Consider the following 14,690-nt stretch of genomic DNA (forward strand, 5'->3'; position numbering starts at 1 on the left):
TACTTCATTTGTTTTACTATATAAAACTTTATTCGCTCATTTTTGCACCTATCACGATGAGTACCTAATTCCTGCTTTTTTTTACCTTTTCAGACACTTCAAAATTTAGCACCATGTGGCGAAAATGGCCCCCGATAATGTCGGGAGCTGTTTGGTTACTTCTCATTAATATCGTATGGGCACAGCAAGATTTCGACAACGATGTCAACGTAAGGTACAATCCGCAAGATACGTATTCAACATTCAGTAGCACTGCATCGCCAAACCGAGACTTTAACGATGTATACAATCGCGATTCATTTGGTGATCCGGCGAATCGTGATTTCGGTGTAACTCCGGGCGATCCGTTCAATCGTGACTATACAGCTGGAAATCGTGATTACGGAAGCGCTAATCGGGATTTTTCGAATCCGAATCGTGATTTAAACAATCCGGATTACACGACAGGCAATCGGGATTTTAGTGCAGGTGATCAAAATTTTGGCTTTGGCAATCGGAATAGATTCGATGGTACCAATCGCAACACATTTGAAAGCACAATAAATTCGAATCGAGGACGAGTGTCGAATCGGGTTAGCTTCCTGGAAACGTTGGCTAACAACTTATTCAACGAACCAACTTACTTTATCGTTGCATCGCGAATGGTTCGACCTGGCCAAGTGTACAGAGTGGCTGTTCAAGTGATATCGACACCACTACCCATTACCGTCAGAGCTAGTGTGTCTCGTGATGGTGTTGAAATGAGTGCTGATGCCAAAGACGTCAAAGAGGGTATACCGGAAACGCTATTGATGCGCGTACCGACAACTAGTGTACCCGGCAATTACAAACTTCGAGTAGAAGGTCTCTTCAATCAGGCTTTGGGTGGAATTGCATTTATAAACGAAACGAAATTGACATTCTCCCAACGATCGATGACAATATTCGTTCAAACGGACAAACCAACTTATATGCAAGGCGAAACGGTTAAGTTTCGAACAATACCCATTACCACTGCTCTTCGGGGTTTCGATAATGCTATCGATGTTTACATGATCGATCCACACAAGCACATTTTACGGCGTTGGTTATCACGACAGTCAAATTTAGGCACAGTCAGTTTGGATTACAAACTGTCCGATCAACCGGTTTTCGGAGAATGGACGATTCGTATTGTTGCGCAGGGACAGATCGAAGAGCATCGTTTTCAGGTAGAGGAATACTACCAAACTCGATTCGAAGTTAATGTTACAATGCCGGCCTTTTTCTTCAACTCGGATCCGTACATCTACGGAAGGATTATGGCTAATTTTACCAGCGGTGCACCAGTTAATGGAAACCTAACGATCAAGGCAACAGTTCGGCCATTAGGTTGGTTTAATGCAAAAGTAATAAATCAACGATACAGAGTCGGTAACACCGGATCCAGAAATTTGCCCGACTATCACATCAACGAAAACTTCCTCAACAATCCCAACTTAGGACCCATTTTAACGTATGGCCCCAATCCAGATCCGAATTTGGATCCATTGTCTCAATATCCGCAGAACAATATTCTGAACAATCAGTACAATTCCGATCAATATGCCAGCGAACGACACTTCAATTTCGACGAAGAGTGGCCCTTCTGGGTGAAACGTTACGAATCTCAACAAACCTACGACCCATGGTCGAAAACCTATCGAAATCAATTGCCCTACCTTCGTTTCTTCAATGGAACCTACGAGTTTAAGTATCCAATGTCAGAGATAGCACAGATCTATCCCGCAGCGTCCGGAATGGAGGTGATGATAACGGCTACTGTTGGTGAACGATTTTATGACGAAGTCATCGTGGGCTATTCCATTGCCCGAGTGTACAATTCATCCATAAAAGTGTCATTCCTCGGTGGAACACCGCAAGTGTTTAAGCCGACAATGCCAATCATGTGTTACATCGTAGCTGAATATCACGACGGATCTCCGATTCCTTTCGACGATTACTATCAGGGTGAATTGGAAGTGTCCGGTTTTGTCGAAAGCAGATCTGGTGGAAGGCGAGAGTATCCTATACGACGGTTGAAAATGTCTGAGACGAAAGGTATTTGGGAACTGAAAGTTGACCTGCGCAATGAATTGAATCTTGGTGATGATCGCGCCGGAAGAGAATTCCTGCAAGATGTGCAGCAAATGAGGATTAGTGCTAATTTTATGGATGGACGCGGAGAACGAGCTAACAGTGAGCTGTTACTGCTGTCACATTACTCGCCACAAAATCGACACATCAAAGTTACGACCAGTACGCAACAAGCTAAAGTAGGAGAATACATTGTGCTGCACGTGCAAACCAACTTCTTTATGGAGTCCTTCAATTACATTCTGATGTCAAAAGGCATTGTACTGTTGAATGGACAGGAGAACATGCAAGAAGGAATCCGAACAATGGCTTTGACTTTGTCTGCTGAAATGGCACCCGTTGCCACCGTTGTCGTATGGCATATTGCTCAACATGGCCTCATCGTAGCGGACAGTTTAACATTCCCGGTGAACGGCATTTCTCGCAACAATTTCACCGTTTACATCAACAATCGTAAGGCTCGTACCGGAGAAAGAGTGGAAGTGGCTGTCTACGGCGAGCCTGGTGCATACGTTGGTTTGAGTGGTATTGATAATGCATTCTATACGATGCAGGCTGGCAACGAACTGACCTACGCTAAGGTCATTACGAAAATGTCGACATTCGATGAACAAACTAATGGAACTCACAAACACACATGGTATTCTCACGAAGGTAACCCTGACGATTTGGTGTATTATCCGTCGTCGTCGTACGGTATCGATGCGAATCGTACATTCGAATACTCCGGCCTGATAATATTCACAGATGGCATTGTCCCACGAAGACATGAATTCTGTAACCGATCGCTAGGTCTTGGCGAATGTCTCAACGGACGTTGCTACCGATTGGACAAAAAGTGTGACGGATTTTTCGATTGTGAGGATGGAACGGATGAAATCGGTTGTCAATACACAAACTTTACCAGCGTCGCCGAATTCAGGAAGTACCGGTTCAATCGCATTCGCCGTCACTACGAGAATGTGTGGCTGTGGAAGGACATAAACATTGGGCCGCATGGACGTTTTATATTCTCATTGGATGTACCAGAAATACCAGCGCAGTGGATGGTATCGGCATTCAGTGTTAGTCCGACCATGGGCTTCGGAATGATTCCTCGAGCAATCGAATATGTGGGCGTTCAGCCGTTCTTCATCAATGTCGAAATGCCCACAGAATGCCGGCAAGGTGAACAAGTTGGCATTCGCGTCACAGTTTTCAATTATCAAACAACAGCCATCGAAGCAACGGTCGTACTGCACGGATCGCCCGATTTCAAATTCGTGCACGTTGGCGAAAATGGCATCGTGAGGTCATATAATCCGGAAACGTCGTTCGGAGAACATCAGTTCTTCATATACTTAGAAGCGCAAGGCACATCAATCGTTTACTTGCCAATCGTACCGACCAGACTTGGTGATATCGAAATTACTGTACATGGATCGACCTTACTCGGTGCAGACACAATCACACGTAAACTTCATGTAGAAGCTGACGGTCTTCCACAATATCGCCATCAATCCATTTTACTCGATCTCCGCAATCGTGCTTACGTCTTCCAGTACATGCACGTTAACGTTACCGAGGTAAGACACTGGTGTTATTACGGAAATTTCGAAGAAATTTTCTTTTTATAAAAAATATTTATTTTTCGTTCGTTGTTCACGAACCACATCTCTTAGTAATGCATTCATTGACACAGTCCAGCTGAATCTAGTACTTGACTTGAATTCCTGGTGGTTGGAGTTGTTTGACGAATTTCTCTGTGCTACCATTTCGGTTATTTCATCCTTCCAGCTGTCATAATCCTTATTGAGGTATTCTGTTCGTCTTAGTCTACATTGTAGTTGGTCAAATGTTATGTCCTCTCCGGTCAACTTCATAAATTCTTTCCAAATTATGTCACTGTCTAAGGGAGCGGGCCGCTTTAAACCGACAGTCATGAACTGATCCACACGCTGCTCTTTGATCAATCCCAGGAGGACATCCACTAATGTCTGATTCCATCGGTACTGTTTTTTTTTTAAAACACCTTTATTGGTATGAATAGTACAATCTTAACTATTTGTTAATTTATTACTAGGGTTGAGTTGTACTATCTTCCTTTTACTTGCGTAATTAGAAGAAAGTAAGACTTGTGTGGGTTTTACGACCCAATGGTCGAGTCCCTATGCGGTGTGCTGTTTTCATCCTTCATGTCAGTTCGTGGGGTTTAACACGTTTCAGCATCCTTATTTCATTTGTAATATCTAGTAATAAGATGGCTTCTACGTTGGTGTGGTGAAGCAGTCTTTTTTCGTGTTTGATGGCGTTTTCCCGAATTACATCGGCCACCCATTGTATTTTTAAATCTTTGTGAATTTCTTTGTTTGACAAGTAACGATATGCGTTAGTGATCATGCGAAGAAAGTTGTTTTGACTTGTTTGGATGATATCTGTGTTTGATTTTTTAGCACAGCCCCAAAGAGTAGAGCTGTACGTACATCCAGATAGGTGCGAAAATTGATTTGTAAATCAATCTTTTACAATACAGGTTAAGTTTAGAGTTGTATCCGACTAACCAGTACATTTGTCTCGTTTTGTGTTTGATTTGCTCAGCTTTTTGCTTCACATGATGTTTCCAGTTTAGTTTGTTGTCCAGGTTTAATCCTAGATATTTAGCTGACTCTGCCTGCGGAATGGGAATCCCATTGAGGTAAATGCGGAGATTGCTGTTTATGTGACGCAATGCGAAAGTGACGTGATTAGATTTTGACTCATTGAGTTTTATTTTCCAATCGATGGTCCACTGATTTATTTTATCCAAAGCATTTTGTAAATGTTTAACTGCCTCCGACTGCGATGTATCTGTTGCCATGATCACTGTGTCGTCTGCGAAGGTTCCAATGAAAGAGTTTGTGGTTACAGGTATGTCAGCAGTATATATAGTGTATAAGAAAGGTGCCAATACATTTCCTTGTGGTACTCCTGCTAGTATTGGATAGAAGTTTGAATAGGTTTCTTCGTCTTTTACTCTGAACGTTCTCTCCGATAGGTATGATTCAAGCAGTTGACAGTAGTTGCCTGGAAAGAGTGTACTCATTTTATATGTGAGTCCTTCGTGTCACACTTTATCAAATGCCTGTGATACATCCAGGAATGCTTTCGGGCAGTACTCCTTTTTTTCGAATGCACTCTCAATTTTAGTGGTGAGTCTATGAATTTGTTCAATTGTTGAATGGTTTTTTCTAAAACCGAATTGAAAATCGGGGATTTTCACCAAAGGTTTTAGTCGTTTTATCAGCAACTTCTCGAATATTTTTGAGATTGTGGGTAGCAGTGAGATCGGCCTGTACGAGGTTACTTTTTCTGGCGGTTTATCTGGTTTTCTTAGCATAATTACTTGCGCAATTTTGAAGCTTTTTGGTACATATTTGAATTTAAGGCATGCATTGAACAGATATGTAATCATGTACACCGCATGTGCTGGCAGTTCTTTCAATACTCCTGGTGCTAATTCATCTATACCTGGAGCCTTTTTCTTGTTTAGTTTATCTATTTCTGTTGCAATTTCATATGGAGTGAATTTTTTGAACTTTTTGTCAGGTCGGTAGGTTGGTGTTGTGTCTACATTTGATTGTATGTCATTGTGAGGTTGAAAGACTTCTGCAAGATGTTTTGCAAAGAATTCCGTTTTTTCAGTATCCTTTCGTAACCAAATACCTCTGGAGTCTTTTATGGGAGAGATTTGGACGCATGGGCGTTTGAATCGTCTCGTCGCTTTCCATAGAGAGTAGTCTCTATCTTTACTCGAACTTAAATTGCTTAGGTAGTTTTCAAAACCTTCTTGTCTATACTGCTTTGTAACTTTTGTCACTTTGGTTTCCGCTCCTATGCCAAAGTCTTCTCGCTTTTCTCCTTTCCTTGATAAGCTCTCTTATTTCGGCTGGATAATTGATTTCGTGAATAAGTTTTTCTTTTGGTTCCGGAGTTGCTGTTCTTGCCGCAATTTGCAGAAGACTGATAAAATTTTCCGTTTGTAGATCAAGCTCCTGTTTTGATTTCAGGCTAGCGTTGAGGTTGATTGACTCTTCTACTAAATTTCTGAAGAGTTCCCAGTCGGTGCATTTGTTAGTAAGATTTTCTTTTTTTCTTTTTTAGTATGACTGTAGCATTGAGATTAAGAATCACTGGTGTATGATCTGATGTCAGGTCCACCATGTTTACTACTTCCATGTTGTTGTGTGATATTCCTCTTGAAATGAAGAAATCCAATAGATCTGGTACCTTTTTCTGGTCTGTAGGCCAGTACGTTGGCTTACGGCCGGAGTGGTAACTACAGTTTTCTTTTTTGATTGCGTTTAGAAGACCGTTACCTTTAACCGGAGTTATCAGCCTCGCTCCCCATGCTGTGTGTTTCGTGTTGAAGTCACCTCCAATGATGAACCTTTGGCCCAATATTCCGAAAATTTCCATCCATTCTGAATATATTGGAGTAGATTTTGGTGGGCAATATGCGGCAGCTATATTTACATCTTGATTGTTGAACTGAATTGTAATTACAGTCGCTTGTATAAACTCTTTCTGTATGCTGTTTTGTGTATGATATTTTATATTTTTTTAATGATTATCGCTGAGCCACCCCTGGCTCTTTCGTTCGGATGATTTGTCCAGTGGACTTCAAAACCTTTAATTGTTATGTGACTTTTACGGTGAAATGTGTTTCAGATATAAAAGCAATATGTTGTTTATTCGTAGGAAAATTTCCAACTCTTGAGCCCTAGCGTTGAGCCCATTTGCGTTCCAGTTCATGATGCGCAGGAACTTGCTTATCATTTTTTGTTTTTGTTGACTTTAGTTTTTTGGGCAGTCGGTTTGTTTTCCAAATTTCTGTTCTCAAAATTCTAAAAATTCTTAATTTTTCTTTTAAAACTTCCCAGTAATAGGCCCTGCCACAAATTTCGAAGAAATTTTTTTTTTAATAAAAAATGTTTATTTTTGTCTCCTACAGACCCCAATTATTCCATACGACGTCGATCGTTATTTCGTATTCGGATCGAACAAGGCAAGAATTTCAGTGGTGGGTGATGTGGTCGGTCCCATTTTCCCAACAATGCCCGTCAATGCAACCAGCATGATCTATTTGCCGATGGACTCAGCCGAACAAAATATGTTCAGTTTTGCAGCCAACTTGTACACGGTGATGTACATGAGATTAATCAACCAACGTAACCGCATCACCGAGAAAAATGCCTTCTATCACATGAACATCGGCTACCAGCGCCAATTAAGTTTCATGATGCCCGATGGATCATTCTCGCTGTTCCGTTCCGATTGGAATACGTCTGCCTCGTCCACCTGGTTGACAGCGTACTGTGCCCGAATCTTCCAAGAGGCATCGTTCTATGAATGGGAAAATTACATTTACATCGATCCGCTGGTGATCCAGAAGTCAATCCGTTGGTTATTGAGACATCAAACGCACGATGGTGCGTTCTACGAAGTAACATGGTCGCCAGATCGTAAGGCCAACGGGTCGTTACATTTGGAACACGACGATTACATTCGACACAGGAATATTTCACTGACCGCTCATGTATTGATCACATTGGCTCAAGCTAAAGACTTGGCAGGGGTAAGTCAAATTCGAAATTCATTGAAAGGCGGTTGGCTGATGAGATAATTTTCTTCTAAATTTTACAGAGCCTTGGCGCAAGAGTTGCTATAGCTCAGCAGAGGGCGATACAGTGGCTGGACCGAAATTTGAATCTAATCAAAGAAAGGGGCGAACCTTATGAAGTGGCCTTAGTAGCGTACGCATTGAAATTAACACAGGCACCGATAGCAGAACAGGCTTTCGGCATTCTAGCCGACCATGCACGAACGATCGGCGAGTATATGTATTGGGGCAACATCGAAGTTCCGTTGCCGCCGAGCAAATTGGAAAATCAGAAATACTTTTCATTGCCGCGATTGCCATACGAATACGATTCGATAAATATTGAAACAACTGCCTACGCCCTGTTAACTTATGTATCCCGACACGAAATAATGGTCGATGCTATTGTTCGATGGTTGACGTCGCAGCGTTTAAATGACGGTGGATGGGCGTCGACAAGTGATACCAGTGTGGCAATGAAAGCGCTTATCGAGTATACAATGCATACACGTATCCGTGATGTGTCCCAATTGTCAATTACCGTTGAAGCGACATCACTTCCTGGACAAACCAAGACGCTCTACATCACCGACCAGAATTTGGCTAAACTTCAAACAATCGAGGTGAGACGGAAACCTCTATACTGTCGGGTGTCAGCCTTTAATACGTTTTTACTTTCAAGATTCCGAATGCCTGGGGTACCGTAAAAGTACAGGCGAAAGGTGCCGGCTATGCCATTTTACAGATGCACGTTCAATACAATGTTGACATCGATAAATTCCAAACGAAGCCGCCAATACCGGCCTTTGATCTCAATACCAAAGCTACGTTCCACGGTAGAAATCAGTCTCACATAACTTATGTGTCATGCCAACGGTACGTTGAAACATCTTTTTGGTGTGAACGAATTCGATTTGTTTTTTAATCGATTTAATTTAGGTGGACCAATCTAAACGAATCGATACGATCTGGTATGGCTGTACTTGATGTTGCCATTCCTACCGGCTATTGGATTCAACAACAACGACTGGACTCTTACATTTTGAGTCGAAGAGTTCGTAACCTTCAACGAGCTCGTTATCAGGAGAAGAAAGTTCTTTTCTACTTTGATTTTGTGAGTAGAACCTAATACCAATGTCGGCGACAACGGTTGCTAACTCTTTTTTTCTCAATAATTTGGCTATAGCTGGATCAAGAAGACATTTGTGTGAATTTCACAATTGAACGATGGTATCCGGTCGCTAATATGTCACGATATCTGCCTATCAGAGTATACGATTACTACGCCCCAGGTGAGTGTAATGTGTTCAATTCGTGAGAATTTATTGTAGTCTTCACGGTGCTCTTGAACGAATTTTTAACTGCGGCTAAGCTGATGTCATCGTTGACTAAGATGTGTAACTCGTTGACAGTCGTGTCGCCTAACAAAGATAGTGTAGAAGATATTGCGTTCTAGCGTTGGGAAGACGTAGAACCTTCAGGAGTGATGGAATTTTAGTAGCTGATTGAGTAGAGATCTTCATCTTTTCCCAAATCCAACTGATTAAATTACCTATTATCCTTGAGTACGAGCTTTGGGATGCATGTGGGAACCGAAGTCATTCCACAAACAGTCACAAAGTATCAGATCAAAGGCTCCTCCAAGTTCTCGAAATCAGTCAAACTCTTCATTGAATCTCCCATTTTCCTAGTAAAAAACGGTTTTTGATCTAACGATGCTTCTAAGGTATGCGGCTCCCTTTGATCTATCAGAGCTCGGTCAGCTAGAGTTCAAAGTACATGCTACTACTTTTCCAAAAGAGCCAATTTGTCAAAGAGCCATTTGGCCAGTGGAAAGACCATCAAGGCAAACTGTTTTTTCGACACACTTTTCGGTAATATTCCAGGATTTCATCAATTCTGGTACTCTGACATAAAAATTGTTCTACCGAATTTTAGTATCAACCTTGTAGAACCGGGTGGGAGCATCAGAAAATAATTCAATTTAACTGAGATTTACGAACTTTGAAGTTTTTCACAAAAACCGATTTTTACCGGTTTCAAAAAAAAAAACATAGCTAACGCCGACCCGTACGAAACACCTATTCGTATCAAAAGCCTTTAATGTGAAACTCTTCATTTCTCTTACTTCATTTTCTTCTCTGCTGAAAAACTATTCTCCCTTTAAAATCACTTACATTATCCACTCTTTGCCTTGTTAGCATATACAACTAAATTGCCGGAGGCAATATAGACAGCCCCGTACGAAGTCAAATTTCAAAAATTCCTATTTAAACAGCTATGTACCGCTATATTTAACTATATTTCACTATAAATAAACATTTCACAGATAAATATATGCTATTATATAGCTCTATATGCCTGTATATAGCTCAATATAGCTGTATATAGGTATATATAGATGTCCGTATATGGAATCCCTGAAACCCCACACACATAACAAATTATTTCCATGTTAACAGAAACTCTCTAAGTATCATTTTTCCCAAGATATTTCTATTTTACTAAAATCCAATATGGCCGCCGGCAGCCATTTTGTTAGGAGACCGGAAATAGTACCGACGCTTTACATTCGTTAATACCTTTCAAACAAAAAAAAATCATGAAATTCGGTCAAAATTTACTCGAGATATTGACAAAATACTCCACGTTCACTGTACGGCCGAGTAGCCAGATAAGAGCTCACTCCAAGAGACCTAGCTCACGCTCCGGAGAACATAATTTCATAAACTTTTTTTCCCCTGGTACGGTCAATACCTATCTAATAAAGCTAAAACAGACGAAATATGTTCAAATGTGGCCGACCTAAGCAAAAACTGCTTGCCGCCCTGTGCCTGTTCCACACCAAGGGGTCGAACTCACGAGTCGGTCATCCGATTTCCATAAACTTTTTTTTTGTCGATCGGTATTGTAAATACCTTTTATTTGACGTATCAGTTACAAGTGTAACGTTTGAATGTCCGGAGATATCTTCGAAAAACCGTAAAGCACTTATTGGGCCACAGCTCGGGAGGGGTCGATGCAAAATCACTCATCTTCGAACTTAGCCTGTCTATTGACATTACCAAACGGGAAAAAAAAGAATTTTCAAAATCGGATGCGTTTTACTCAAGTTATCGTGCAGACGGACAGACGGACAGACGGACATTTTTTTTCACTGATTTGGCATCTCTAGACAACCACAATAGGTTTCCCCTTACTCAGGGAGTCCAATTCGACGTGTTACGGACGTATGCGTAAACGCATAAGACCCCAGTACTTCGTACGGGTCTAAAAATAGTTCGGTTTTTAAACCGGCATGGAAATAATGTTTTCTTCCCAGTCAAATTCCAAGAAACCAAAAATGTAAAATTGACCTCACGGACATACATTTTCCGTTGCGTTCGTTCTGCAATGGCTCAATTTACCGATAACCAAATTTTTTCGAAAATGATATCCCGGTAACTACATGACCAGTTTCCCGATGAGTTCGACTGGGATACCTGTTATCCCAGCTTGCATCCCTTGCATCTTTTCTGCATCTTTCACAAGATTTTGCATCCCAAATAAATTTTTTAAATAGAAATGAATTTATAGGGATACCGTATTATTTCTATTCCCGTTCGGAAATTTGACCGCTTACGATATCCAGTAGCCGAAACTCATTCAACTTACTAATGTTGCAGCGCTTTGCCACTCGTAAGCGGTTTTTATTTTTAAAAAAATATTTGATGTTTTGCGAAGAATATTTTGAAAATATGACATTTGAAGAACGTTCAGCTCACACGGTCCGATCACCGCGAAAATGAAGGCGTTGTTGAAATCATAAAATAATTTTTTTTCTCCTTATCTTCTAGAACGATTCAACGAGACAATTTTCGATGCACTTCCCACCTATCTATTGAACATTTGCGAGGTGTGCGGAAGTTCCCAATGTCCATACTGTTCCATTTACAATGCAGCAGTCAAATCGCCCGTGTCTGCCATGTTAATAATTGCAATGATTGTAGTCGTTAGTTTAAGACATTTTAGAATAACAAGACCGAATGCCAGTTGGTTCGTATGGAATGAGTAGCAGCTTCACTAGTAATACAAAAAGAAAACGTTTGCGTAAGGCATAGACAAAAGGAATTTGTTGATTACGAATTTGTTCAGGTAAATTTTTTCCTTTTTTTGATTTTTTATTATTTGCCAAATGGAAAGTTTTATGTTCCATTTGAATGACGAAATATTTTGTAATTTTATATGGATGATAAATTTGAAAAGCAATCTCGGTAGTTTAAGATAGAGGAGAGAAGAATGGGTGTTAATTGTTATGCGTTTTTTTTTGTCCTTATACTCTTATCTGAGAGAGGACTCGGTTCAAAATTGATGAGTTTCTGATTTAGTAAAAAAGTTAATTAAAATTGTGTTACAATGGGAGTGTTTTTTTAGAGATAAATATTGTAGAAACTGTACAAAGAAAAACATTTTTTTTAGTGCGTTGCAGTTAAAGTAGTTTAAACAAAAAAATGGAATCTCGTCAAATCTCCACCAAAGTAATACACACACGATATTCCCGAAAATTTCCCGGGAAATTTCATGTAGTTGCTACACACTCTTACAAATCGATAAATCATTTACTCAACACCAGCCTAACTATTTAAGCGAAGCAAATTTATTTTATTAGAAACATGAAATGTACAAAAGAAGAAAACCTGAGCAAACAAAAAAATATTTACGAGAAGTATAAATATTATGAATCAAGGCCGTCCAATTTACTTTCTGGTCAAATAATTTTTTTTTTTTAGATTTTTTGTCATCTTTTTTTAGTTTTAAATGAATTATTTGAAATAATTTTGTTTAACAATTAAAATTTTGCTCTTTAATTTCGTCAGATTTGGAAGATCCTCTAAAAGAGAATAATGCGTTTTTGAACAGCAAAATCGCGTCGTTAGTTCTTTAGTATTTTAATTTTTGATATTTCGTTTTTTTTTTAAGAAAACTGTGTTTCTGGATGTTTCTTTCCTAATCGATTTTTTATGTTGTAATGTGTCTGCCAATGAAAGTCCGTCAATGTAAGTACTTCACAGGCTAAAAGCGGTCTGAAACGTACACTGACAAAAAAGATTTTAGAATGGTTACCGTCAGCAGGTAATTTGTATTCAGGTCTCTTCAGTTTGCATATAAATTAAGAGTGATATCGCCAAATCTTCAGGTGATTGGGAAACAAGCGGTCTCCGATTTTAATGAGTGATAGCTCGTTGGATTCGTCTTTCAATTCTAGGAAACACGTCTTTCACTTTTTCTTAAAAAAAATTGTTTTCTGCTCAAAAGTGAAGACATGCCAGAGGGTATCGAAAACAGTTTTTCGGCAATAACTCAAGAAAAAATTATTTTAAATTGTTGTAATGTTGTACGATTGTCGGCCTTGAAAAGACCTACAGGTGGAGTATACGCACCGCTTGGTGCTAGTTGATCCACTAGAGTTATGACTAGAAATATAGTGAATGTTCGGAGAGTCCGCCTTCTCTGCAGCTTCGATGTACCACGGAACTGAGCATGGGGTGTTGTAGCTGGCCTCACCCACTATCGTTGCACATATAAATGAACCCAGTAGTTTTGGGCTGCAAGCCTACAGAAGTCTTGAAAAAAAAAGTTGGTGCCAAAATGTAGATTGTTTCCTTCTTTCTGAGGGCTTAACTGCCAGAAGAGCATCTGGAACGGTACTATGGCAATCATTTTTTCAAGATTTGGCGATATCACTCTTAAAGTTACCTGCAGCAGGTATTCATATATGACAGTTAAGATTACCTGGCGACAAGTTACCTGCAACAGGTAATATTTTAAAATATTTTTTTGTCAGTGTACGTCATGTTGTCACACTGTCTTACACGAAAATTATTCGTTCGCGAACTTAAATTTTTGAACACAGCAAAACTTTTATGTCAGCCAAGTCGGGTGCATAAAAAGTTAAATTTAAAATTTTTCATAAAAAGGTTCGACGTGGGTCGTGGTTGATCGAATTTTCAATGAAATTTGTATTCGATATGTACTGACTCACGTATGCACTTACCACTTACGTTTAGTCTTTCTCAGTGCTGTAAAATCGAAGTTCTCGAAGAAACATTTTCGTCTTGGGTAGAGTAACAATCGTGGGCAGATAATCGTGTATTTTGTGTGAAAAACGATGTTTTGAAGAAATGCCGAAACGATTTTTCTCGTCGATTTCGAAGGATTTTCAAACATTTTCACACGATTTTCCTTTGATTTTCATGGATTTTTATAGCAAAGGAATTTTCTATGTTTATCTGCCCCTCGATAATCATATTGCATAGGTTACAATCTGTGGCGTTATGTGGGGTACTATGCACGGAGACTCCTAAACTATTACAATAATCATATCAATTCATCACTAAGCAATGAAATAAATGAAAAATCATGTTGGAATTCCATTATTTTATTTATTACTTCCACAAATTACAAACAAATGCGGAAATTCATTCTTGCCTCGAAATTTCAGTTTTCCTTCGATTTTGTGTGTTGGAGATGATTTTTCCTGAATTACCGAAAACAATAATAAAAAAACATATTTTTAGTCAATCTGATGGTGCCTTAAAATCAAGATAAGATTTTTTTTTAAATTAAACCGAAAAAAGCAAATCTCCAATTTATACCATAAAAAAGATTCAGGCAAAACACACCCAATGCATACGAAACGAATCATGACAATGAAAATATTTATGTAACAAAAACAGAGCCACACATAGTTTAATGGAAGATACTTTAATCATATAAATATCAGACCCGTCCTTAGAAAGCTGATAAAAAGTTATTTTTAATAAATTGCAAGAATTTTTAAGTAAAATTCGTATAGTGAACGTCGAGAAGACGGATTGTAAGTATGTTCTATTCTGTAGTCAACCAAAACAATATTTTTAAATTTAAAGAAGAGAAAAAATGATATTTAAAGATGAGAAAATAAGAAAACTTTTCGTTTTTGTATAATCAAATGAAAATT

General features: G+C 39.3%; 1 protein-coding gene across 1 annotated transcript in view; it reads left to right on the forward strand.

Annotated features, from left to right (window-relative positions):
- Positions 1-12,925, forward strand: part of LOC119084645 (CD109 antigen) — a 35,874-nt gene extending 22,949 nt beyond the window's left edge. Inside the window, exons 2-8 of the mRNA XM_037194712.1 lie at positions 94-3,659; positions 7,064-7,687; positions 7,756-8,334; positions 8,394-8,587; positions 8,651-8,825; positions 8,898-9,003; positions 11,548-12,925. Coding sequence (XP_037050607.1) covers positions 114-3,659; positions 7,064-7,687; positions 7,756-8,334; positions 8,394-8,587; positions 8,651-8,825; positions 8,898-9,003; positions 11,548-11,765 — 5,442 coding nt within the window. The 5' untranslated portion in view covers positions 94-113 and the 3' untranslated portion in view covers positions 11,766-12,925. The remainder of the gene's footprint in view (positions 1-93; positions 3,660-7,063; positions 7,688-7,755; positions 8,335-8,393; positions 8,588-8,650; positions 8,826-8,897; positions 9,004-11,547) is intronic.
- Positions 12,926-14,690: the final 1,765 nt, after the last annotated feature.

This window comes from Bradysia coprophila, unplaced genomic scaffold (genome assembly GCF_014529535.1).
Source record: "Bradysia coprophila strain Holo2 unplaced genomic scaffold, BU_Bcop_v1 contig_87, whole genome shotgun sequence".
Lineage (NCBI taxonomy): Eukaryota > Metazoa > Arthropoda > Insecta > Diptera > Sciaridae > Bradysia > Bradysia coprophila.